Source organism: Typopeltis vanoorti, chromosome 16 (assembly GCF_054136105.1).
Source record: "Typopeltis vanoorti isolate ZY-2024b chromosome 16, IOZ_Tvanoo_1.0, whole genome shotgun sequence".
Taxonomy (NCBI): domain Eukaryota; kingdom Metazoa; phylum Arthropoda; class Arachnida; order Uropygi; family Thelyphonidae; genus Typopeltis; species Typopeltis vanoorti.
The window spans coordinates 60,241,346-60,268,587 of NC_143564.1; the positions used below are offsets into that span (position 1 = coordinate 60,241,346).

General features: G+C 35.4%; 1 protein-coding gene across 1 annotated transcript in view; it reads right to left on the reverse strand.

The window, feature by feature from the left end:
• Positions 1–983: 983 nt before the first annotated feature.
• The window catches only part of LOC150098056 (uncharacterized), a 114,659-nt gene continuing 88,400 nt past the window's right edge, over positions 984–27,242 (reverse strand). The window contains exons 6-7 of the mRNA XM_090406350.1: positions 15,901–16,005; positions 984–1,288 (exon numbers count right to left, since the gene is read on the reverse strand). Coding sequence (XP_090262476.1) covers positions 1,095–1,288; positions 15,901–16,005 — 299 coding nt within the window. The 3' untranslated portion in view covers positions 984–1,094. The remainder of the gene's footprint in view (positions 1,289–15,900; positions 16,006–27,242) is intronic.

Genomic DNA, 27,242 nt, shown 5'->3' on the forward strand with positions numbered 1-27,242 from the left:
ACTAGTATCTCCACCATTCAGTCCACTAACTACAGTGAACTGCATCATCTACACCAATGCCATCTACTGTCCACCACCACTAGTATTTTTCAAAGACAATCACAAACATCCATACCCACGACGCGATTTGAACCCACAGCCTTTTGGCTGCAGAGTGGATACGCTAACCATTCAGCCAACCAATTATTTCTAAGCCATCTTTTAGATCCATATGGATCTAAAAGATGGCTTAGAAATAAAACTTGATCAAAGACTGGAGACTACAGATAGAATCAATGGCAGAATCATATTAAAAATGAGGATATAAGAGATGAACTTGACACTGGTATTCAGGAATGTGTTAGCAGAGCTAATCTCAGGTGTTGTGATTGCAAACAAAAAACCATTTCAGATATAGTGGGGACAAGAGTAATAACGCAACTGCTTCTCATATATGTTTCCAAGTTACTTGACTTTATAATTCAATCATTTACTAGGATGGCAGGAAAAAGACCAAACAGTGAGTGGAATGCATTGCCTGAGTATGTTGTGGATGTAGACAGTTTTAAGAACAGTTGGATGAGCATTGTGTGCAATAGTGTGTACCTCCCATGATGAGTCTCTGACTCCATGGAGGTCAAATAATAATAAAATATGTGGATTGATAGAGTAATAACTGCATTAGAAGACAGAAATATAAGATCTGATAATATTGGAGTCTTGACAGATAACGTATTAATGTGGAGAAAAGTTGCTAATAGGAAGTTAGTAATGACAAATTTTTTTTTATGCAGCACTATTAGAGTATCTTGTACATCTCCTGAGAGTATGTCAGAAATTTGATGATTTAATTAGGTTTATATGATTTCAATTGCTAACACATTACAGTAAAGTGAAGTGAGGTGACAGTTACATTAATCACTCTTCTCCCAACTATAGCTGAAATGGTTTCATATTGAGCCAAGAATTATGGGAATTTTGTAACTCTGTAAACATAAAATTCATCAGTAAGCAAAATTGAAGTTTTTATTAAAACAAAATATAAAAACAATACAAGATATACAGTTTGAGTATGTTTTTTATACAGCAGCAATCCATTAATAATGGTGTGCAAATTAAGGTACATTATTACTTTTACACATCTTATATAAGATATTAATTTCCTTTGCATCATCAAGATTTGCAGGGGTTTCAAGAATAAGGGGAATATCATCAAAACGTGGATCAGACATTATTAACTGGAACCCCCGTAATCCAATATGACCTCGACCAATATTTTCATGTCTGTCAAGATGACAACCAACCTTTCCTATATTAGTGAAAAAAAAAAAAATTACATTACTGTACAAGAAAACAATACTGATTCTGAAAATTTGTTGGCATACTTTCTGAATTACAGAGTGATATTTTAATGTGACTCCTACTCATATAAAATGGCAATTTTTTTTTTAAGCACATGGGTGGACTAAATGTTAAATAATCAGGGAATCTGGAAATACAAGTTCTGTGTTAATAATTGTACAACTTTGCACCACAACAAAAGCATGTACTGGACTTTTGGCCCACATTCCCATGGAATTACTGCTGTGTACAAGCCAAACATCACCCAAAACAAAACATAGGCTTGATTTTCATGTTGAGAACTTGTCATGATTGTGTACTGCAGTCATGACAAGCTTACTGGTGTACTGTAATGGAAAGCTGTGGCATGGAGTGATGAAGCAAGATGCACACTCTTCAAATCAGTTGGATGTGTTTTGTAAAGAAATTAGTCAGAAGAGAACTAGATAAGTGGAAGTAGACCTCCAACATAACCCATAAGGAATGTGGAGAACCAACCTGGACATTCACCCAATGTTCAAATTCTCATCATCTAGTGGTACACCCCATTATTGGATAACAACATGAATACAAAATGAATAAGGATGGGTGGCAATTTGAGACCAAAAACTGTATTCTGTACTGACAAATTGCCACTCATTCATTCAAGCAAACATAAGTAACAGGTGCTCCTAATCTAAAAACCATTTTATAATAAAGTTACAAGAGGAGTAGATGTGAAGAATGTATATATTCTCCAATTTTTCTGAATTTTGTAAATGCATTTAAAATTTGCTGCAAGACAAGTTGCAACAAATGGGTTCAGCTGTTAGAGTGGATTTGCAGTTGGCCTGATGTAAAAGTATTGTATAGAATGAAGCAGTTTCAAAAAGAAGAAACATTTGTGGATATGTGAAGAGGATCACTAGTTATTAATAGTACCTGTGTTGTGGCTCTTCAAAAGTATTTGAATAAGCTGGAAAGGTGGCTGAATGAGTGGGAATATTACTTTAGCATAAAAATAAAGTTAAGGTTTTAAACTTGGGGATCCATAGAAGGAAAAAGCAAAGCCAACAGGATAAATTAAAGATACCAAGAAATCATATACTTGGTTTAATCCTTTATCCAAGTGTAAGCAAACAAAGTTTGCACCTGAAGTATTTTCAGGACTGGGACAACTCTTTATAGAAGCTAACGACTTCACATCACTTGCCTTAGTATCCCATAAGCATAATGTTGCAGTATGCATAATGTTATGCATTATGGGAAGGGTCACTACCCAGACCAGTTTTGACCTTTATTGAGGTCTCATCAGCGGGAGCCAGACCCAGAGGTGATATTAAGGTTGAAGTAATGCAGAAGTCATATTTTCATATATGAATATAGCCAAAAGGTGTCGCACCTTATTATTAAAATACTCTGGATTAGAGATAGTTGTTGAAAGTTTTCCCATTTGGATGTGTAAGCAAAACCATTTGTTTTGCTGACACTTGGATAAAGGATTAAACCAAGTATGTAATTTCTTGGTATCTTTAATTTATAGTATAACCAAGTGGAAAAACTTCCAACAAAGCCAGCAGGAATTTGAAGTTTAAGGACACACTGCACTGAAGATATCCAAGATTACTACTGCAGCACCAAGAAGGACACTGACTAGCAAGAGATGGGTGTAGCGTTTCATTGTATGAGGCCCTGATCATGGAATTATGTGGCCTTGTCTCGTCACTAAGATTTGAAGGTGGATATGAAATACTTTAAAGAGGAAATAGGAGATCTAAAAAGGCAATCTAATTGTTCTCTTCCAACTAAAAAGTTAACTGGATATTATTACATGACACCTCCAAGGAGTCTAAAGACTCGTTGAGGGAGGGCACCTACTCCACAACTCTCCTTCTCCACCAACTACACCGCAATTATTTTCATCATCTATACCAACACCATCTACCGCTGATCACCACCACTAGTATTTTAACAGACAATCACAAACATACATGCCCATGCCAGGATTTGAACCCACAGCCTTTTGGCTGGAGAACAGATATTCTAACTAGGCCAGTAATATGATGGTAAAAACTGTTGATCTTATTGACAAACTCTTGTAGATCTGTACTCTTCATATTAGAAGAGAACAGGATTGCCTTTTTGGATCTCCTATTTCTCCATCAACCAGATGGTAGCATTCATTTCTCAGTATTCAGAAAGAAAACACATATTGAACTTGCATACATATTCATTCATCTTCTTTCACACCATCATAAAGACTTTAGTACATCAAGCACTCTCTCTCTCTATGGTCCACTGCAATGCTGTCTCCCAAGAAATAAATCACATCAAGTCCACCTTCCTTACTAATAGCTTTAAAGAATCCTATGTCAACAAGATAATTATAGTTTCCTTGCCCTCTGCCTCTCATTGCAATAGTGATACAGAGGTGGTCCATTATTTCCTATGTTAAAGGCACCTCAGAAGGTATAACCAAACTACTTAGATCTGTTGGCCCACAAGTGTCCTTCCATCTCATCAACAAGATATTTAGGCTCAGCTAAAGATAAACTTATGCCTTAAGCCCACCATGGTGTGTATAAAATTCCTTGCCATTGTGGATTATTATATTTTGGCCAAACAAGTAGATCTGCAGTCATGATGAACACGTATGGTACGTTAAATCCCATGAGCCAGAGCATGCTATCACCACCAGACACTGAGCTATTTTTGGAAGAAAATTAAGGTTCTCCATAAAATTTCTTGGGACATTTATGCAAGAGAGTTGTGAGAAACATGCTAAAATTATGAGCTTAACACAGGAATTAGGATAGGTGGTGGATTCATCAGCATATCAGTAATTTTAGATTACTGATATGCTGATGATACTGTACTCCTTTGTAATGACAAGGAAGAACTAAGACAAATCCTTAACAAGGTTAATGAGATCGAGTAAGAACAGAGGACTTCAACTCAATCCTAGCAAGACAAAGATTATGGCTTTCAAGGGAAATATATAAACAGGAAGCTACTGAAAAACAAGTATACCTTAATGCATTATACCTCTTACCATTCCCTCTCCCCTATTGTTTCCATTTTCTCCTCTTCTTTCATTCCCATACCTCTCTCTCATTCCCTCTCTCCTACTGTTTCCAGTTTCTCCTCTTCTAGCACTCCCATGCCTCTCTCTCATTCCATCTCTCCTACTGTTTCCATTTTCTCCTCTTCTAGCATTCCCATGCCGCTCTGTCAGCAAGTTTGAGTACCTGGATCAGTTATTAATGTGAAGAAGTGCTGTTCAGAAGAAGAAGATTAGGAATGGCTAAAAGAACAGTCAGAGACTTGTTTAAAATCTGAATGGATGGATGGATGGATCTGTCTCCACAGGAACAAAGTTGAGGATTCTGGATGCAGCTGTTTTTCCAACAGCGACTTATGGATGCGAGACTTGAAACCTAAAGTCTGATAGGAAAAGGACAGCTGCTTTTGAGATGCAATTACAGAAGGTTGTTGAGGATGTTACATACTGAAAGGCAGTCAAAATGGATGGGTGCTAGAAAGTATCAAGAGAAGTTTAAGGCTCCTTAAAGATATTGACAAAACAAAGCTGAAATACTTTGGACACTCTGAAAGGATGAAAGGAGGACTTCTCAAAACAGTTCCTGGAAAAAGAGGAAGGAGCAGACTGTCAATGAGATGGATGGATGACGTGTCTGGAATGACTGATCTTCAGAGCTGAAGCCTCCATAAAAGCATACAACAGGACCACCTGGTGAGAACTGATGTGGCACATCACCAAGGAGCAAAGTGACTATATGGCATGTGATGATGTCCAATGAATATATGGACTGAACAAACATCATAAAAGATGAGGACAAAAGAAAGTAAGAGTGGCAGTTCTTATTCTCAATGATTATTCAAAAAATCAAGTCCACAAGTTACTGTTTAAAAATAAACTTCTGCATCCTAACTTGGATAGTCAACATAAAGACTCTGTATCTGTACTTAATTGCAGACTTGAATCGCAATGCTACATCAGTACAAACATACAATATCAGTGTGGCTTACCACCCAATTCAAATTATCTATACCCTCATAATACAGTCATCCTGTGACTTACAGCAGAGTTCCGTTCCATCCGGCAGTTAAATCAATAGAGTTATAGGGGTTATGGACTTAATCATAATAAGTATACTGTCATTTTAATTTTTAAACCTTATTATAAAACTGTACTGTGCATTACAGTGTGCCACTATAAAACAGCAGAATAATCATCCAAATCTTCCTCCACAATCACATCTTCATTACCTTCCCTATGTGAAGAAGAACCAGGCTGCAGCTCTTCTGGTGTAATCTTTGTTTTTTGGATGAAAATGTCCAATATGCTTTGCTTATTCCTCTTCTTTTCATCATAAATTTGTTTATAGCAAGCAAATGCATCATGTACTTTCCTTTCTACTAATAAGTAGCATTCAAGGTTTGGATCCATGTCTTCAGCCATTTTGAGAACATTGCTAACTGCAGAGAACATTTCTCCAAACCCTCCGTCACTGTGAATTGTTTAACTACCTCTCCTTGTTTCTCTTTTTTCTCTTCCTTTTCTCATTCTTCCTCTTCTTCAACCTGTTATTTCTCTAGTTTGACCAATTCATTGTTGGTCGACTCTTCGGGGACACTTTCTATGAGTTGAACGATGTCGTCATCATTCACTTCAAGATTCAAATTGTTTTCTAGGCCCACTATTTCTTCACTCAATTTACAAAGGTCTTCATTTTTTTCAAAACTTCCAAAATCGTACACAAACCTTTTTAATGTCTTTTTCCATATGCCACTCATACATTGAGAAGTCCCAAGCCACAGCAATATTTTTAATGGCATGATAAATATTGAATGCTTTCCAGAATTGCATGAGAATTTGGTCATTTCCTTCAGTAGCAGAAATGGCTTGTGAAAAAGTTCTCCATAGATAATAAGCCTTAAACACTACAAGAACTTCCTGATCCACTGGTTGGATCAATGAAGTTCTGTTTGGAGGGAGAAACATGACCTTGAACTTGGTGAAGATCACGGATATAAGATGGATGACCTGGAGCATTATCTAGAAATTATACAATTTTAAATTCTACATTTTCTTTCACACAATAGCTTTCCATTTCACTTGCATTACAGTTGATTAAGGCATCCACAAACAATTTTTGAGTCATCCACAGCTTTTTATACCTTCGCTAATGAAGAGTATGCTTCCTAATGTTTTTGAAGGCTCGTGGATTCTCACTGTGCCATATCACAAAAGGTTTCGGTTTATATCCAGCCACATTACCCCCTAACAGAATCATAACACAGTCTTTAAGAGCTTTGAAACCAGGCATAGATTTTAGCCTTTTGTGGATGACTTGTCTGTTCAGGCATTTTTTTTTCCAAAACAAGGAGGTCTCATCCATGTTAAATATTTGCTATGGCAAATAATTTTCCTCTGTAATAATTTTACCAATTTCAACGCAAACTGCTTGGCAGCCTTCTCATCAGAACTTGCAGATTCACCATACATTTTCACATTATACAGTGCAAAATGCTGCTTCAATCTCATGAATCAACCAGAAGAAACATTGAATTCGCAGTTGTAATCAGGTCCTGTTTTCTCCTTTGACATGTTGAAGAGACTTAGTGGTTATGGTCATAGTGCTAAGAGGTATGCGCTTTTGATTCAGGTCCTCTATGCATGATGGAAGTAGCTTTTCCGATCAACGATAGGACCTTGTTGTTGCTTCGTCACTATCACTGAACTTGCAACCTCATTTCAAGATCAACTGCTCACCTCTTTATCTGTGATTCTTCACTAGGTTTTTTAATTGGGCATGTAGGGGCCATGTTGTACAAAATATTGTGAAATATTTAACAATAAATACATAAATAACCTATTTTTTAAACATAAAATTAACAAAGCAACTGATGAAGCCACGTGCCAGCTGCTGCGGGAGGATGCCGCTGAATGGACTGTTGCCACTGCATTGTTGCTAAATAAAAACCTTTTTATTTTATGCTCGCTTGCGGCTTGTTTGAAAGTATAGTTGAAAATGTTATTTATTCCATTATAGGATAATGGACGTAAGTCGAGGGATGACTGTATTTATAAAAAACAAATCTCCCTTCGCTTCAAAAACAACCAAGTTTATAAAATTCTTTGTCCACACACAGCCTTCCTCACATTTGTCAAACAGGTAGAAGGTTTGAGATTTAAGTGACATTGCCCATAAAAAAAAATAAATCTGCTCTTGCTTCACATATTTCCCAAAAACCACAACATGGAATGCAAAAATAAAAGAAAATCTCACGTTAAATAATCAACAGAAGTGATCCTCTTACACTCACTTAAAAAAAACAAAGGCCTGAGTCTATTATATTTGAGATTGATATTGTAAAATCTCTCATGATATGCGACTTTGTAACTTAACATGTTTGTTTTTACATGTTTTTTAAAGAGGAATATACCTAGAAATATATTAATAATTTTGTCAGTAGTATTCTTGAAATTTCAATAATATAAGTGAGACTGTTAAAATAATGTGGTGCATAACGTTATCATGTAAGACTATTAAGTCATCTTAAATCAGTAAGTCTAATGCTTAGATTAGTAAAGAATTCTGAGAATTGCCATAGATGAAAATTTCCAAAGACGCACAAAGAATTATGTCCAAAGGTAAATATGTGACTATGGTCGCCATGGATAAAGAATTCCAAAGACATGCAAAGAATGATGTCTGCATGTCTGAAGGTCAATACGTGATCATTTTTGAGAGACGCGTGCATGTGCACAAGGAAAGTCTGGGCCTATATAAGGCAAGTCATTGGGAAGGAATTTTGTTTTAGGATTTTCTAAGTCTTCTCTTACCTGAGTCCCCCATCACGCAAGATTCATTGTCTGGAATTGAAAGAGAAGCATCATTTGTCTTAGAATTTTCTAACCCTTCTCTTACCTGAATCCACCATAACGCTAGGTTGTTGTCGGGAATTGAGAGAGAAACATTGTAGGTTCTGAAGTCTTCTGCCCGATTTTGCCATCAAGTGAGAATTATTGTATCGATTGTCTCAAAAGGAAGGAGCTGTACATCACTGCCATATTAAGGATCCTATAGGGCAAGGCATAGTCGACAAATCCAATAAGGAAGAAATTCAGCGGGAAAACAGGAACGAATCAGCAAGCAGAAAGAAAGACAAGAAGACTTAGGTGTGAACAAAAGGCTAATGTGAAAGACTGTGTGCTGAACAAAAGGCTAATGTGAAAGACTGTGTGCTGAACAAGAATGTATGCCAAGTGTATGTTTGTGAGTTAAATGTATATTAATGTTGAATTAGGCTTAAACAAGGTATGCTTTATATGCAGTTAATGTTGTGCTAGATTGTGAATTAGGTTAGATTAGGAAGAACTGAAAATAGCAAGAGAATTGGACTTGTATATGTAAATTATTCTGTAAATATTTCCTTTTTTAACTTGATTAAATGGTTTGTGAGCAACACATTGGACTGATTGTCTATGCACTATCCTAAAAAATTTGAACCTGCATAAGATAGAGGTTTAAAATGTTATTTATATTTAAGCCACAACTAGTTTAAAGTAAGGATATATATATATATATAAAAGCAGTGAATATAAATAATACCTGCTTTGTCCTTGGTTTAATATCTTATAATCTCACACTAAATATATAGTGTAACTGGCGCAGTTGTTAAACAAATAAATTTGTTAGACTATAGAGTGTGAGAAATAAGATATATAGTAGAAATAGATAAATAGATGGCAGCAGTCGATATTTAAGGCAGCCAACCATTCACAATAATTAAGTAAAGGGAAAACAAAGGCAAAGCAGGGGAGTGGAAGAACGTAAAAATAGAATACAGAATGTAGTATAACAAAAATTGCGAAGTCTAAATTATTACAAATGGTGCAGACAACGAGAATGCCATTTTTTTGGGACAGCTTGATGAATCGTTATCATGGCTTTTCAAGTGAAGTTGTTCACTCCTCAAAACAGTTTAACCAGCCAGTTGGAAGAACACACAAGTTACATATACACTAGTGGCCAAATTGTGGAAACCTTTTGGAAAAAGTGTTCATCAAACCTCAAAAAAGTATTTTTGAGGTTTGATGGCTCATAACACCACTTTTTTTTTTGGTGTAATACCATAAAATTATATATGAATGGAAAGATAATTTAATCAAGAATGTAATGCAACAAAGTTTGTTCAATTATCTGATTCTATGAAAAGTTATAGCCAAATAACCAGAAAAAAGAAGCACAACTTGCTTAGGTTGATATGAAGTAGCTTTCCTTCATTTGAATGTAGCAAATGAGAATGAGTATTTAGAGAGCCAATCAGGTGTCATCTTCTTTTGGCAATGAGCCAATAAGGTCACAGTAGGATTCAGCTATCGATGTCATGTATTGGAGCTGAGAGGAGAACATTAGTCAGTGTGTTATGTGATTGCTATCAAGTTGGTTGGGTTTTTTTTGTTGTTTCATTTAGTAAGTTTCTAAAACGTAATAAACTTAAAGAAATGTTGCAAAGAGTTGACTGGTCACCCAGAAAGTGATGTAAAATAGTACTATTAACAATAGTACTATTTTGCTATTGTTAATAGTACTTGTTTACTTAATAGTACTATTAAGTAAACCAGGCTACATTTATGAAGAAATTAGAAGAAAAATTGGTGGAATCTTAACTAAAGGTGGCATTTCTAAACTTTTGAAGAGGTATAAGGAGACTCAGTCACTACAAAACCAGACTGGTAAAGGCAGGAAAAGATGCACAACAGCAAGTGATGATAGAAGAATTGAGACTGTACCTATGTGACAGAAGAAAATCATCTGGATGTATACAAGATGAAATGGCACAATACAATGTGAAGTTGAGTGCAAGGACTGTTCGGCGCAGACTGCAGGAATGTGGTCACATTTAGACCACATTCCACAAAAAAAGCCATTTTTATTTCTCAAACAAACATTGAAAAGATTAAACTGGGCTAAAACTCATTTTAACTGGACAGTAGAACAATGGGAGTGTTTCATTTGGAGTGATGAGACCAAAATCTCCGTTTGGTAGTGATGGCATAAAATACGCAAGGAGAAGAATCGGAGAAGATTTGCATCCTGATTGCATTACACCTACTGTGAAACACCCACTTAGTGTTATGATCTGGGGTTGTATGACATCAAAAGGTGTGGGCAGAATTTGCGTGATTAATGGGAATATAAATGCCCAAAAATACATAAATGAAATACTTGAGTCCAAACTGAAGCCTTCCATACGTGATCTTTTCCAAGATAAAGAAGCATTTATATTTCAACAGGATTCAGCTCCATGTCATGTTGCTGCTGTGTGCAAAAAGTGGTTTCAGGATGAATGATAAATGCACGTAAACACAAGAAAGATATTTAATTAACCAGATATTTTGGTCTGGAAATAGCAGACCATCCTCAGTGGTATTACAAGAACAGTTATAAAAAATACAAGTTAGAATATTAACAATAGATCGCTTAAAATAGAACAAGCTGCGTGATGTTATATCACTAAGTATGAAACGGAATATTTTGGGAAAGTTTAATCAAGATTACTCATTAATTTTTTTTTTTTTAATCATGTCTCTACTTCAAAATATTCCGTTTCATACTTAGTGATATAACATCACGCAGCTTGTTCTATTTTAAATGATCTATTGTTAATATTCTAGCTTGTATTTTTTATAACTGTACTTGTAATACTACTGAGGATGGTCTGCTATTTCCAGACCGAAATATCTGGTTAATTAAATATCTTTCTTGTGTTTACGTGCATTTATCATTCAGTCTTATGTCACAAGTATCCTTAAAACAGCAAATTGGTTTAAGGATAATCATATTCCACTGCTGGAATGGCCTGGGAATAGCCCAGACCTTAACCCAATCGAAAATCTATGGAGCCGACTAAAGAAACTTGTTAGTCAGAAGCAACCCACCAATAAAACCCAATTAATAGAAGCAATAATTCAATCTTGATTTCACATTATAACAGCTGCAGAACTAAAAAAACTTGGTTCACTCCATGGGAAGGCGTTGCAAGGCCGTAATTAATACTAAAGTTTACACAACTAAGTATTAACTCACATTGTGAGAATTTTTGTATATCTCATTTTTTCTATGTGTTTCACTTTTCTTCTTTATAACTGCTGTTCTAATAAAAAATCCTCCATAAAAGTTATTGCATTACATTCTTGATTAAATTATCTTTCCATTGATATATAATTTTATGGTATTACTCCAAAAAAAAAGTGGTTTTATGAGCCATCAAACCTCAGAAATACACTTTTTCCAAAAGGTTTCCACAATTTTGGCCACTAATGTATGTTCCACTGTTCTAACCTCAAAATTTAACGGGTTGCTTAAGGATCAAAGCCAAATAATTAGAAGGAGACCTTCACATCACCTTTCGGGAATGAAGTGAACCAACTGAGGCTTCGGACCTAATATCCAATCCTCACCTTCACATCGTGGACCCCATTAATAGGTATCTACTGGGTACTAAACAAACAAGAATGGGCTGGCAATTTGTTAGTTGACTAAAAATTGTAGTCTCTATTGGCTTAAACCGCAAATGCATAAGATGGTACAACATGATCAGATTTCATGGCGACTGGGGTGTTGCCCAATTAAAATTGGTCTCCACTATTTTCATCAGGGAGGGCAAACAATGAAAAGTCAGCAATTGAAACAAACTCCAACTCAACATCTAGAAGAAGAAGAAGAAGAACAGGAAACTTAATATCAGAAGAACTGAATATAGGAACCATCAATATAATGAGTATTAATGGAAAGGAAATTAAACTTGCAGTACGATGCGAACATAATTGGCATTACTGAAACAAAGAAGACAAACACAGGTGAGATCTTACTAAATAATAAGTAAAGGATGTTATATTCAGGAAATAATGATCAACAAAAGGAAGCAGTAGTGATAGCATTCAACACCAAACATGAAGATAAACGTCTTGAATGGAAGGCAGTTTCAAGTAGAATTATGTGGGAAAAACTTCAAAATGGAAGCATGGACAATGAAACTTATTTGTGCCTATGGTCCACACAGAAGATTCTTCTTAAGGAAGATGTGGAAGAATTTTTCAAGTCATTAGAACAGGCAACAGACAAAGAATATGAATAAAGTTGTTCTTGTTGGAGATCTAAACGGCAGAGAGGGAAATGAATCCCACCAGGCATACAGGAACGTTTTGGAAAAATTTGGAGAAAAGGCAAAGCTAATAATAATGATTAAGTATTTGCTGGATTTCTGCTCAGGACATTGTCTAGTCATTACTAACACCATGCTCCAACATAAAGATGTGCACAAGTTCACATAGAGAGAAGACACAAGAAATTAGAAAAGCCTCACTGACTACATCATTATTTATAGAGATATCTTCATGTTGGTTCGTGTACAGGGGATTTCAAATTGGAAATGATGATTACTTAGTGCTAGCAGGATAAAAATGAATATTACATTGAAAAGAACCACATGTCAGAAAGTTTTAAGAAGAATTAAAGTTGACAGCTTCTATAGGTAATAGACTTGAATATACAAACATTATTGAAGAAAATTGGAAGCAGTTTGAAAACAAGAACCAAACCTTGGGGTCTCAGTAACATACTCTAAAGAACATGCTGATTCAAAAGGAAGGTATGCAGTGAAGTTGATTGTAAGGATGGGAAAAATAACAATCTCATGATGGACACAAGAAGTTAAACAGTTCTGGAAAAGAAGAAAGCCTACCAAAAGTTCCTAGAAAATAAGTCAGCAGATGCCCTAAAAGAATACAGAGAGCTAAGCTATGTGTAAAAGTAGCTAAACAAAAGTCATGGGAAGATTTTGGCAAGCATATAGAAAATAAACATCAGAAAGGCAGCAAAATGTTCTGGAGGCTATTGAAATGGAGGAAAAAGTACTGTAAAAGGAAGTCTGGAGTAATTACTTTGAAAGACTGTTAAATGAAACAAGCAGTAACAGAACCATACTAGAACATTTTCAAGGAAAATACAAAGAGGAGTACATATCAATACTTGAGGTAGAAAAAGCCATCAAAAATCTGAAATGGGGAAAGGCAGCTGGAGTAGATGATATTCAACCAGAAATGCTTACGTATGGTGGCATAAAAGTTTTACAGTGGCTGCACTGTAAAACTTTTATGCCACTATAAAAGATTGAAGATTGAAATAGAGCTCTAATAGTTGCCATCTATAAAAAAGAGAATAAAGCTGAATGTAAGAATTACAGAGAAATTTTTCTACTAAGTGTTCCAGGTAAGATTTATGCAATACTGCAAAAGAGGTTGAGATTGATTGTGAAAGAGAACTTGGAGAAGAATAAGCTGGATTCAGACCAAACAGATATCAAGATCAGATTTTCACTTTATAATAAATAGTTGAGAAATCATGGGAATGTGACAAGGATTATTCAAGAATTATACTCGAGTTTTGTAGATCTGAAAAAGGCATATGACAACATGCCCAGAGAAAAGCTTTTCAAAATGCTACAATTATATTATTATTTTTACTGAGACCTCTAGGGAGGCAAGAACTCATTGAGAAGCTATAAATCACCCAAACCAGCTGTCATATCTTCCCATAAATTCATTCACACTAGATGCACTCACTATTCCTAAAGGCAAACTATTCCACTCTCTTGCTGCTCTGGAGAGAAAAACCTAGCTCTTACCCTTTTCTTGATTGCAAACAAACTTAACTAACATGGATGGTGAAAATATGGTGTAAATGGAACATTATGAAGAGTAATAATAGTCTATATTTAAGTTTTCAGCCAGCAGTCAGAATTGAAGGAAATACAAAAACATGTTTTGATTTAAAATCAGGGGTAAGACAAGGGTGTACATTATCTCCACTCATCCATATTCATGTATATGGATCACATTATGAAATAAAGTGGCATTAGTCCTGATATTAGAATTAGAGATATCAAACTTAGCTCATTGCTTTATGCAGATGATGTTGTACTCCTAAACACATCTAGTTTAGTCTCCAAGATTCGCTAAATTGAATAACAGCTGTAACAAATTTGTCATGAAAATCATCAATAAAGACCAAAACTATGAAAATAGGCAGGAACATTAAACATATCAACTGTGTTCTGAATAGAGAGCCTACAGAATAAAACATTTCAGTTATTTAGGCACAGTTTTTAGTGAAGATGGCAAGTTAAATATGGTAATGGACAACAAAATAAGCAAAACTGGTATAGAGGGTAGCCAGCTGATAAATTTATATGCCCACTTAAATAGAATGGGTGAGGAAAGGTTAGCAAAACAGCTGTTTAATGATGTATCAGGAAAGATATCCAGAGGAAGAACAAGATCTAGGTGGATGGACTCAGTCAGAACTGCCTTTGAAGCATGAAATGTCACATGAATACTGAAGTGTTGCTAAGTAATAGACTAATCTGGAGGAAAATTGTGGATAAGAGATTAATGATAATATAGTAGCAGCTTGAACATCCTGTGAGTTATATATCAGGAAATTTATAGTGATGTGTTAAATTTAACACTTTTCATACTGTTTTATTTATTTATGTTTATGTGGCTCCCACCCAAAAGCTTTATTTGTAAACCTATAGTACATTCACACTGTGGCTGGGCAAAGGATTTTTATTTTTTCCTAATTTGATTGATTTTAAATATTTTTTTTGTGTTTTTATTCATTTTTATCTGGTCCAGAAAACCTGAACTAGAGATCAGGAAGCTACCTCATCTATTCACTATCGAATAGGCAAAACTTATTCTATGTACTACCTTTTCCATTACTTTTTGTAATTTGTTTTTAAAAAGAAAAGCTAATAAATCCTACTTTTGATGAAACAGATTTCCCGTGTCATAAAAATACCTACCAAAAATGCATATTTCTGGTGCGTATTTTTGAAATCTGGTAGGAAGAATTTTGAAAGTATGGAAAGCTATATTTTCAGAATGCATAAAACAACTATTTTGAATTATGTTTTTTTAATAGGAACTTGGAAAATGAATTTAATCATGTGATGTGAGCACATCACCATTTATTGGAGGCTTGAAGTAAAAGTAACAGTTCCATGTTTGGGATCAAGAAGGAATTCTGGATTATCTAATCCTCAGTCTGCACACAGCACTACTGCCTACTGTTTTATTGTTTCACAAACCTTTGTGGGTAGGAATTCAGTATTTACCTAAAAAAAATTAAAACTTACATTGCTTCTTTTTACTAAGATTAAATAAAAAAACTTATTCCAAAATTTAAGGAATTTTTTTTTTCCTAATATGATTGATTTTAATTTTTTTTTTTTTGTATTTTTATTCATTTTTATCTGATCCAGAAGACCTGAACTAGAAATGAGGAAGACATCATACTAAAAGCAATTGTTTAATTTCATTACTGTGTTAATATCCTTTATTATGATGTCAGAACTATTCCACTAAATCATGTATTACAGAAGTCTTTATAGATATTTTTAGTATAGGCAGAAGTCTTTATAGATATTCCTAGTATAACCAAACATTATTTAGCTTGGAAGAATATTATATAAACATGAAAAATCAAAATTTAAATTCATTACCTGCTGAGTCATTCATATGAACTGCTTTGAGATAAGTCAGACCAATAACTGATTCAAAATCATCCATCATCTTATGGAATCCTTCTTCTTTTGAGAGATCATATCCTGAAACGAGACAGGACTATAAAAGTTATTTATGACATACATTTAATTTTCAGTGGTATTATATTTGATTGTTTACAACCTTTCAAAAATGAAAAATTTCTTTTAGAACAGCAACAATGCTCTGGGACTTTTTCAATAGTTTTCAATTATATGTATACAACTCTCTCTCTGTAACATAACTCACCACCCTTTTTATCAATAATTTATCATACTAACTTAGTATGATAGTTAATGGTTATAACTTATCATTCAGAAATAGTTATAACTGATTATTTTTGAAAAAAAAAAGACATTTAACTGAGTATATATATATATATATAAAAATTGTGACTTGCCAGATTACTAATGGGTGAATGATAGCAAGTTCACCTTTAATGATTGAGAAATCATTACAATTGTAATAATTGAGAAAACAATTTTTCTCTTTTAATGCTTTCCCAAATTTTTTAAAACCGTCACATTGCTCCTTTCTCTGTCTATCCCAAGATGTAATATTTCCATCTTAAAAAGGAAAACTTTACTATCATTTAGAAAGAACAGGAACATCATAATCTTAAGAGCTGATAAAAGGAATTCACCAACCTTCCATATGCTTCTGCTCTCAATCGACTTGCATTTAGTGTGTTTATAGAAGTTGTGTGTGTGTGTGTGCAGTGCATCTCTTAGAAATTTTGGCTTTGAAACTAAAGATTATTAAAAAAAAAATTACAAGTCTGCTTTCTAACTCTTCCAAACTACTCTGTTCTGGATTATGACTCTACTTGGTTAACTCATGACAAAACTAATTATTTACTTAAAAATGTCCCAACCCTAACTGTTATGAAAGCTGAAGTGGTTGCACAGACTCCTCCACAGACTTTATGGGTCACCAAAAATTCACAAGCCTCATGATCCACTGAGACCTATGATGGCATGAACTCTTCTGCTTATACCTTATCTAAGCATCTAGCTAATCTACTAGGACAAACATATAAGGTCATCGGAATTTTACATAAAAAATTCTTCCCATTTTGTTCAAAAATATCTAGTTTAGACATATCATAGGCTGACATCCTTGCAAGTCTTGACGTTGTGTCCTTCTATCTAACAGATAAGCTTAGGTGTTCACGGCTATTCATGACTTAGTTTTCACGGTATTAACAACACCACACAATTTTATAAAAGAGATGTTTTATTAACATTTATATTTTGCTGATTTTCAACTCAGCATCACCAGAGCACAACACACTTGTACACATACAACAGTGAGTGAGTGAAACAATATAATTGCAAAAGACAAAAGATCTACAGTCCTATTTTTGGCGCCCTCTAAGTTGTGTCCCTCTTTGATGTTCCTGTTGATGATGTATTAGATCTCCTTATGGACCTTTTCCCACCATATGTTACTGACTTATTTGAACATTGGCTTTGTTCTAATTTTTTTCAGTGCAAAAATATGTTTTATAAACAAAAAAAATTTGGGCTTGCCATGGGCAGCACCTTCTCTCCTCCTGCAGTTGACCTTTTCATGTAAAATTTTGAAAAGACCGTCCTAAGAGAAACAAGCATAAAACGAACAGTATGGTAGAGATATGTGGATTATATCATTATTTGGAAACATGGTCTTCCAAGCCTGAAACAATTTCTACATTCTGTTAACTCTTACAAACCTACTATCAAATTTACATTAGGACTTGAGAAAGATGGAAAACTCTCTTTCCTTGATGTTCTTATCACTAAAAAGCCTGAAAATAATATTACTCTTGATGTGTATCATAAACCTTTGTATACAAAATGTTATCTTCATGCATCTCTTCACCATCCTTCTCAAAAATTAGGCATAATCAACACACACTAAAGAACAGAGCAGCTTTCAGGACACAACCCTCATCATCATCATCATCAAATTCCTGCCATGTACCCTCAAGGGGTGTACAGGATATGACAGTACTACATGAAAAAATTACATCATTACTAACTTCCTATCTACAATTTTCCTCCAAATCAGTCTGTTACTTGTCAAGACTCCAACATTATCAGATCTTATATTTCTATTGTCTAAGGCACTTTGTACCGTATCAATCCACCTATATCTTGGTCTTCCTCTGGGTCGTTTTCCTGCCAACCTGGCAGAGAACACTTGTTTTGCTAATCTTTCCTTTCCCATTCTATTTAAGTGACCATACCATCTGAGATTAGCTCTGCTAACGCATTCCTGGATGCTGACAATGTCAAGTTCTTTCCTAATATCCTCATTTTTAATATGATATTGCCATTGATTGCCATCTGTTCACGCCTCTAATCTTTCTCAGGACTCTCATATCTGCGGTCTCTAGTCTTTAGTCAAGTGTTTTACTTCTGACCCAGCTCTCAGATCCATAAGTTAAAATTGGTTTGAACACAGTCTTGTATACAGCTAATTTAGTGTTCCAACTAATTTCTTTCTTATTCCATATGAATTTATTCAACTGACTTCCCACGATACCAGCTTTGCTGATTCTGTTGTCTATTTCTATATTTAGTTTACCATCTTCAGTAAAAATTGTGTCTAAGTAGCTGAAATGTTTTACTTGTTCCACAGGTTCTCCATTCACAACACAGTTGACATTTTCAATGATTCTGCCTATTTTCATTGTCTTTGTCTTTTTATTGCTGACCTTCATACCATATCTATTACAACAGCTATTCAATTTAGTCAGAGAATCTTGCAGACTTGTAGCGGATTTATTTAGAAGTATAACATCATCCGCATAAAGCAAAGAGCTGACATTAACATCTCCAATTTTGATATCAGGTTTAATACCACATTCCTTCATAATGTGATCCATATAGATAATGAATAACAGAGGGGATAATGTACATCCTTGTCTCACACCAGATTTAACATTAAACCATCTTCCTGTACTTCCTTCAATTCTAACTGCTGACTCACAACTCAAATAAAGACTAAGTATTGCTTGATATAATGCCCCATTGACACCATATAACTGCAGCGTATTGAATAGCTTCTCTCTTGGCACCTTGTCATATGCCTTTTCCAAATCGACAAAACTTAAATACAGATCTTTGTTATATTCCCATGCTTTCTCGACTATTTGTCGTAAAGTGAAGATCTGATCCTGACAGCCTCTATTTGGCCTGAATCCAGCTTGTTCTTCACCAAGCTTTTCTTCCACAATTCTTCTCAACCGTTTCTCAAGTACACTTGTATAGATCTTGCCAGGAACACTCAGTAGGGAAATACCTTTGTAATTCTCACATTCAGTTTTATTTCCCTTTTTATATATGAGTACTATGAGAGCTCTGCTCCAATCATCGGGAATTCGTCCCTCTGTCCAGGCTTTCTGAACCATGCAGTGCAGCCACTGTAAGACTCTTATACCACCATACTTCAGCATTTCTGGTCGAATATCATCTACTCCTGCTGCCTTTCCACAATTCAAGCCTTTGATGGCTTTTTCTACTTCAAGTATGGATATGTATTCCTGACAGCATGCCTGGTCAGTGTTTTTTATCACTGTGCTGTCATCACTGCTTGTTTCATTTAGCAGTTTTTCAAAGTAATTACTCCATACTTCAAGGATATCTTTTTCTCCTGTTTTCATTTCACCTTTATCATCTCTAATTCCTTTTACAGCACTCTTTCCTCCATTCCTAAGCTTCTTCAACAACCTCCAGAATATTTTGCCACCTTCTTGATATTTATTTTCTATATTCTTGCCAAAGTCCTCCCATGACTTTTGTTTAGCTAGTTTTACACACTGTTTAGCTTTCTTACATTTGTCTCTGTATTCTGTAAGAGTAAAAGCTGACTTATTTGCCAGGAACTTTTGATATGATTTCTTCTTTTCCTTCACTGCCTCTTTAACTTCCTGTGTCCACCAGGGAGTTCTGATTTTTTTATCTTTGCACACAACCTCACCACATGCCTCTCTGGCAGAATCAATCAATGTTTCCTTCAGAGTTTGCCACTGAATCTCCAAGGTTTGATTCCTGTTCTCAAACTCTTTCATTTTCTTTTCAATAATATTTCTGTATTTTAGTCTACAGTTTACATCTGAGAGCTGCTCAACTTTTATTCGCTTTAAAACTTTCTTACATGTTATTCTTTTCAATATGAAATTCAATTTTATCCTGCTCAAGACTAAATAGTGATCACTTCCAATTTTAAATCCTCTGTACACTCTGGTGTCCTGCACCAGGGAGAAAACATCACTATCAACAATAACATAGTCAATGAGACTTTTCTTATTCCTAGCCTCTTCTCTCCATGTGAATTTGTGCACATTTTTATGTTGGAACATGGTGCTAGTAATAACCAGTCCATGTCCTGAGCAGAAATCCAACAGATATTTGCCATTATTATTAGCTTTGCTCTTTTCTCCAAATTTTCCCAAAATATTTTTGTATGTCTCACAATCATTTCCTACTCTACTATTTAGATCCCCAACAAGGACCAACTTTTCCTTTTTCGTTGTGTCAGTTGCTTTTTCTAAAGCCTCAAAAAATTCCTCCACTTCTACCTTAGTAGAACCTTCTGTGGGACCATAGGCACAAATAAGTCTCATTGTCCAGTTCCCCATTCTCATATTTGCCCACATTACTCTACTTGAGACTGACTGCCATTCAAGAAGATTAGCCTCGTATTTTGTGTTGAATACTATGGCTACTCCTTCTTTTCCTTGATTGTTATTGCCTGAATATAACATTTTGTATTTATTGCTCAGAAAGATCTCACCAGTTTTGGTCTTTTTTGTTTCAGTCACCCCTATTATGTCGATCTGGTACTTATCTAATTCCTCAGCTAGCTCCATTTCTTTGCCATTTAGGCTTCTTACGTTGATAGTACCGATCTTTAACTCTGGTGATGTTGAGTTGGGGTTTGTTTTCAGATTTGTTCCAGTAGCTGACTTTTCGCTGTTCGCCCTGGTTCCCTGGCGAAAACAACGGGGGCCTTGTTTAACCGGGCGACGCCCCAGCCGGCATGAAATTTTGTCATGTTGTACCATCATTTTTTATTTTGGTTTAACCAATAAGAATACAATTTGGTCGGCTAAATCCCAAATTGCCAGCCCATCCCCGTTCGTTCAGTATCAAAGTAGATACCCAACAGGGTGCACCACGAGAAGGTGAGGATTGGACATTAGGTCAGAAGCCCTGGTCGGTTCTCCGCATTCCTTTAAAGGCTATGTGGAGGTCTCCTCTCAGTTATACAGCTTTGACCCTTAAGCACCCCGGACACAACCCTAGACTCTCTAATTTCTTTGTTCTCATTGGTTATTCCAGGAAAACAGTTGTTGGATTTTATTTTCGAACTCCCTTTGGTTCGCAATAACCAGAATATCCAATATAGAAGTTGCATGTAATGAGTTTCTTATATCTATATTTATAATAGTATTCATACTCATATTTGTGATTGTAATGACACCCTAGTGTAGTGATAAAGCTAAAAGAAGCCATAAGCTTCTCAATTTGCAAGAAAAGTTAGAGCTCAAACTTGGTGAGGAAGGCATGTATATAACTGACATATGCCGCAAGCTAGGCATACTTCGCAGAACAGTTGGTACAATCATTAAGAATAAATATATTTCGCCAATGTTACATTGCCAATTCAGCCCGCTACGGGGGCACCGTTTAGGACTCTAGGTCTGACTTTGGTTGCCTTTCTTCAGCCTTGTTTGCCCAGTGCTAATGTCTGCATACCCATATGAGTGTTTTTATGATCCCAATGATGGCAATGTAACATTGCCAAAATAAAGAAAAGTATTAATTAAAGTTTTTATAATTAATATACATTGTTATTTCTGGAAAAATGATAGTTATTCTGTCTACCAGAATTCCATGCTGGTGTGGTTTGGCCTACAGGACAGCCAAGCCATGGATTTACGATGAGAAAAAAAGAAACATGTTTCAGATGTTGACCCAAAAGAAAAGACAGGTCTGGTTTAACCAGTCATACTTCTAACACCAACTATGCAGTTGATTGGAACCTTTCAACTATGCCTTATTTAGAAGAAAAATTTCATTCCAGACTTCTGAAGAATCTGTTGCAATTGTCTATTCACAAGGACCACTGAATAAAAACCAAGGACTGAAGAAGCCTAGCTGAAGTCTAGCCCTGAAGAAGCCACCAGTTCTCATTTAGGTAGTGAAACCACTCGGTGTAATTTGTTTATCTATGTAACAACTAATAAATTCTGTTTTTTTATGAATATAAAAATAGTTGTAAAGAGAATGATGTACAAAACAAGTATATAAATAAATGGATTAAAATCAGGTGTAAAACAACCAATGTAAAAAGTGTAGAAAATGTAAAAAGTTCATAAAACAAATAAAAAAAAAAGTTTTTTATTTGTTTCATTTTTTATTCAACAAAGTCCATAATAATTTAAAAATGAAAGAAACATTTGTTGGAACCTTTGATAAAATCCATGAGTGTATAGTGCTCAGACAAATTGTGAATATGGCTAAAATAATGACTGCACTCATTCATGAAATGAGTGCAGTCATTAGTTGATTAAAAAGCAGACTCACCATTAGTTGATTAAAATACAACTAATGGTGAGTCTGCATTACAAGACACACACAGGTATGTTATTACTCCTCAACAGGAAGGAGGGCATAAGGTGGCTATAGCCTATATGGAGCCGAGCAAGTACAACTTCTGTTCAAGCCCTGTGCAAACTAAACTGCCATAAAGTTAATTTCAGACTGCCTGCCAGTGCCTAATAATCTGCCAGTAATCAATGTATGGCGGATGTTTGAGAAATGAGCTGATTTAGCAATAGTATCTGCAGCTTCATTTCCCTTAATCCCAACATGGCTTGGAATCCAATAGAAGCATACATCTAAGTGTAGTATCCATAATTGAAATAGGATATGTTGGATTCAAGAAATCCCTGGATGTTTTTGTAGCTGTAGACTTTTTATTGCCTGAAGAGAAGTTTGAGAGTCTGAATACATTATGCACCTTTGGTAGCAATGCAATCTGAGGTATTTTAGTGCAAGCTCTATCACACACAGCTCAACTGTTGTCATTACACCATAGTAGGATTTTTGCAGATTTAGACAGACATACACAAAATCGGAATTCAAATTCTATGAGCTTCAAAGAGCTGCTAATAGACAACAGGAGAGGTGGAAAATTTCGGCAGCATGCTAAAAGAAAAGCTACATGCTGGTATGTATGTATGACTGCCAAAGTAGGTTTAGTATCATCAGGGCATCTGCCACAATCTCAAGAGCTTGTAGGAAAGCTTTTATCTGCAAATCAAAGGTTTTTGTCGATGATGGGATTCTCCCATCATGGACAAAAAAACAGGTCTCGCAAGGATTTTATTTTAGTTGCATATAACAGAAACAACTGGAATAGGTGATGTTTGAAATGCTCTAGTTACAATTCTGATGGCTTGATGGTGATGGGGGTCTAGTCATCATAGAGTACTCCTGTGGCAGAAACATATACTTGCAATCCATAATCAAGTTTTGATCTCACTGACCCTGTACAAACCAAGAAAGGAACATCAGTTAGCACCCCAAAAAGTAAGAAATAGAATGCGTAGCATGTTCATTGCTTTATAATACTTGTCATGTAACTGGTGTATGTGAGGGAGAAAACTGGGGATGTCAAATATGAGTCCCAAGAACACAACTTCTAGTGCAACTGGATTAATGTTTGTCCTAGTTGGAGTTATTGGTTAGGAAGAACACTAAGTTTGCAGCAAAAGTCCACACAAACTGTCTTCTGCTGTAAAAATCTTAACTGATTTATAAGCACCCATTTTGAAAGATGATCATGGGCTTGCTGCAGCTGTCTTTCTGTTACCCTCATATTACATGAATGACAGAAGATGGTGAAGTCATTCACATAGAATGCATAACTTACTCTTAGAGGAAGTTGTTTTGTTATTAAGTTAACCTTCATTGCAAAATGTATGACATTTAACACTGAGCCTTATGGGACTCTCTCCTTTTGGTTACATGGTTGGGAGAAAGAATTTCTCACTCAGACTTGAAAGATTTGGTTAGACAAATCTTGATAAAAGATTTGTCTAACCAGATTTGTTCTTGATAAAAAAAAAGAGGAAGCACCCATGGATGAAAGAAAGATTCATAACAAATGTTTTACCATCTTGTAATGGATATTATCTGGTCCAACAACAGTCGGATGGCATTTAAGCAAATGCAACTTTCATTTCTTCTTTCATAAACAATCTGTTGTATTCTTCATCGCCATTCGAAGAAAACTGAATTTGGTTTTTTTTCTGCTTCTAAGACCAAATTATGTAGGTCTTTCAGTATTTCAAATCTCCAAGCAGTGTTATATGTTTTTTCCTTATCAAAGAAAACCAATACTAGATTGGTTTTCTCTGTAGCAGTAAAATATATGCTCCTATTTTAGAAAGGCTTCTCTAATGGATTCCTCCTGACAGACTGTGTTCCGGGAAAAAAGTTTTCTCTCCAGAAACCACAAAAGACAAGACTCAACAATTTTTTCCCGGATCCTACACAAGCAGCTAGTCAGAGAAATTGGACAATAGTTATTTGGGGATTTTGGATCCTTCCCTAGCTTACAAAAGGCAATAATAATGGCCTTCTGCCAGGTGTCTGGAAATATGCTCTCACAGAAAATTCTGTTGTAAAGGTGAAACAGTTGATCCATGTGACAGATATTTTATCATCTTGTAATGGATATTATCTAATCCAATAGCAGTTGGATAGCATTTAAGCAAAACAACTTTCATTTCTTCTTTCATAAACAACTTGTTATATTTTTCAGTGCCATTCAAAGAAAACTGAATTTGTTATTTTCCTGCTTCTTTTTTGGGAAAGGAACTTAGGGAAAGGGGGAGGAGATGCTGATGTTTTAGCAGAAATGTCCCTGCATGTGTCAGCAATCGCTGTTTGATCAACAACTGTGCAACCATTGTGATCAAGAATAGACAGCCAGTGAGTAATATACCTGCCCTTCATTTTCCAGATTTTGTCCCATACTTCTTTAGTGCTGGTTGTTCTTGTGGAGGATATATACTGGATCCAAGATCCCATTTGACTCTGATGCCAGATGTATCTAGTTCAAGCTCAGGCATGTTTGAAAGCAATAAGGTTTGTTGTTGTGTGGTACCTTCAAAAAAAAAAAAAATCCCAAACTTTCTTTGGAGCTTGTTTGACTGGTGTGCAATCATCATTCCTTCATGGCATAAGAAAATGTGGAAACCAACTCATGGCAGCTTGTGTAATATACTGTCACATGATTCACAGCACTGTTGATGAATGATGACTGCAAAATCAAATTTGCTTAATGATGAGAAGGTAAGCCAGACAGCTTGCTCAATTTCTCATCAATTTCTCATCATATTACCTAGATATCATGGAAATGAATTACAAATCAGGACTATGGTGGCAAACAATCCAATGTGTAGGCTGTAAAAGGAATGGATAAGAATTTTTGGAAGTGTGGAGTGAGTTTGAAGAAAGACTGAATTAGTATAAGAGAGATGGCTTACACTTAATATGCTGGTGTCAGGAGTCTTGAAAAATTATTAACACAGAGTCAGGAAAACTGAATTCTGATGGATATTATCTGGTCCAACAGCATTTGGATGGCATTTAAGCAAAACAACTTTCATTTCTTCTTTCATAAACAACTTATATTTTTCAGTGCCATTTGAAGAACACTGAATTTGTTGTTTTTCTGCTTCTTTTTTGGGAAAGGAATGAGAATCCGTGTGTAAGGGTATCAATTAGATAACTATGCTAATGATGAGAAGGGTTATTATTATAAAAATCATTATGAAGACAGAATGATTCTGTGTTTATCCAGTTTGGACTTATCAAGCATGCGTAAAGATGTCTGCATAAGTAAGGAACTAGATAAGAGCAGAGATCTGCAAATTGTCGAACTGTCATGTAGACCACATACAAGTGCATACAAAGGAGCATGCAGGTAACTTAAGTCTGTATGCAAATGCTAGGAGTATCAGAAACAAAGAAGTAGAGTTTATTGCCATTGTTAATATATTAGGACTCATATTGTAGGCATTAGTGAGACCTGGCTATCAGAAGCAGACACACTAACTGATATTGAGTGCAAAGAGTACAGTATTTTTAGGAAGGAGAGACAGGATAGGTGGGGAGGGACTGTGCTGCTAATGAGATCAGATTACTTGAATTCATTTGGAGTTGAAAGGTATGATGGCAATACTAGTAAGTTTTTCATGTGGTAGTGAGTTTGAAGCCATATGGTGTAAGGCAGAGTCTAACAAGATTAAATACAGTAGTGGGGGGTGTTGCTAGTGACTTGTTTGAAATGATTACTCTTTTCAAACAAATACAATGGGTGTGAAAAGAGTAATCATAACGAAGACATTAATTATCTGAACATTGATTGGGTAGCTGTGAAATCACATGAGAAGAATGAAACTGAATTTATTGAGCTGCTGCAAGACAACTTCTTCAAGCAGCATGTGACAGAAGGAATTCGTGGTCAAAGAGTGTTAGATCTGATTATAGCATCAGAGGATGGTTTCAATTAAAGACTAATGAGCATCCATTTTGCTAAAACTATCAGCATGGTATATGCAACATGGAACTCACTGCTACCTCTTCACAGCATGAGGAAACTGATGTGTATGAGAAGGAAGTACTAGAGCTGTTGCACAAACTAAATAAGAATCTACAATAGGAAATGATGGAATATCAGCACGGATGCTAAAAGATTGTTCTGAACTGGTATTCCTTTGACTAGACTATATAATTTGAGTCTCAGAACAGGGATGATTCCATAGGAATGGAAAGCATGTATGGTAATCCCATTGCATAAGGGTGGTCCAAAGACTGACATATCCAACTATCGACCAATCAATATCTCAGGAGTGGTGATGAAGATTTTGGAAAAGTTGGTTATAGTTTGCATTCAGAAATAGGTTAACAAAGAATCTCTATTTTGCAATGAACAGCATGGGTTTACTAAGGGAAAGTCATGTTTTAGCAACTTGCTCACATTCTATAATAATTTTACTATTGAGTTAGCTAAGTGGAATGGATACACCATGATAATTTTAGATTTTGCTAAGACTTCTGACAGAATACAGCATGGATCCAATCTATATTCTCCATAAATTTGAGAATATGGATTGGATCCAATTCTAAACTATTGGCATGGATAAAAGAATGGCTGTCTGACAGATATCAAAAAAGTGGTATGTGGGGGGGGGGGGTGAATCTACAAGATTCAAGATAATCAGTGGCGTACCTCA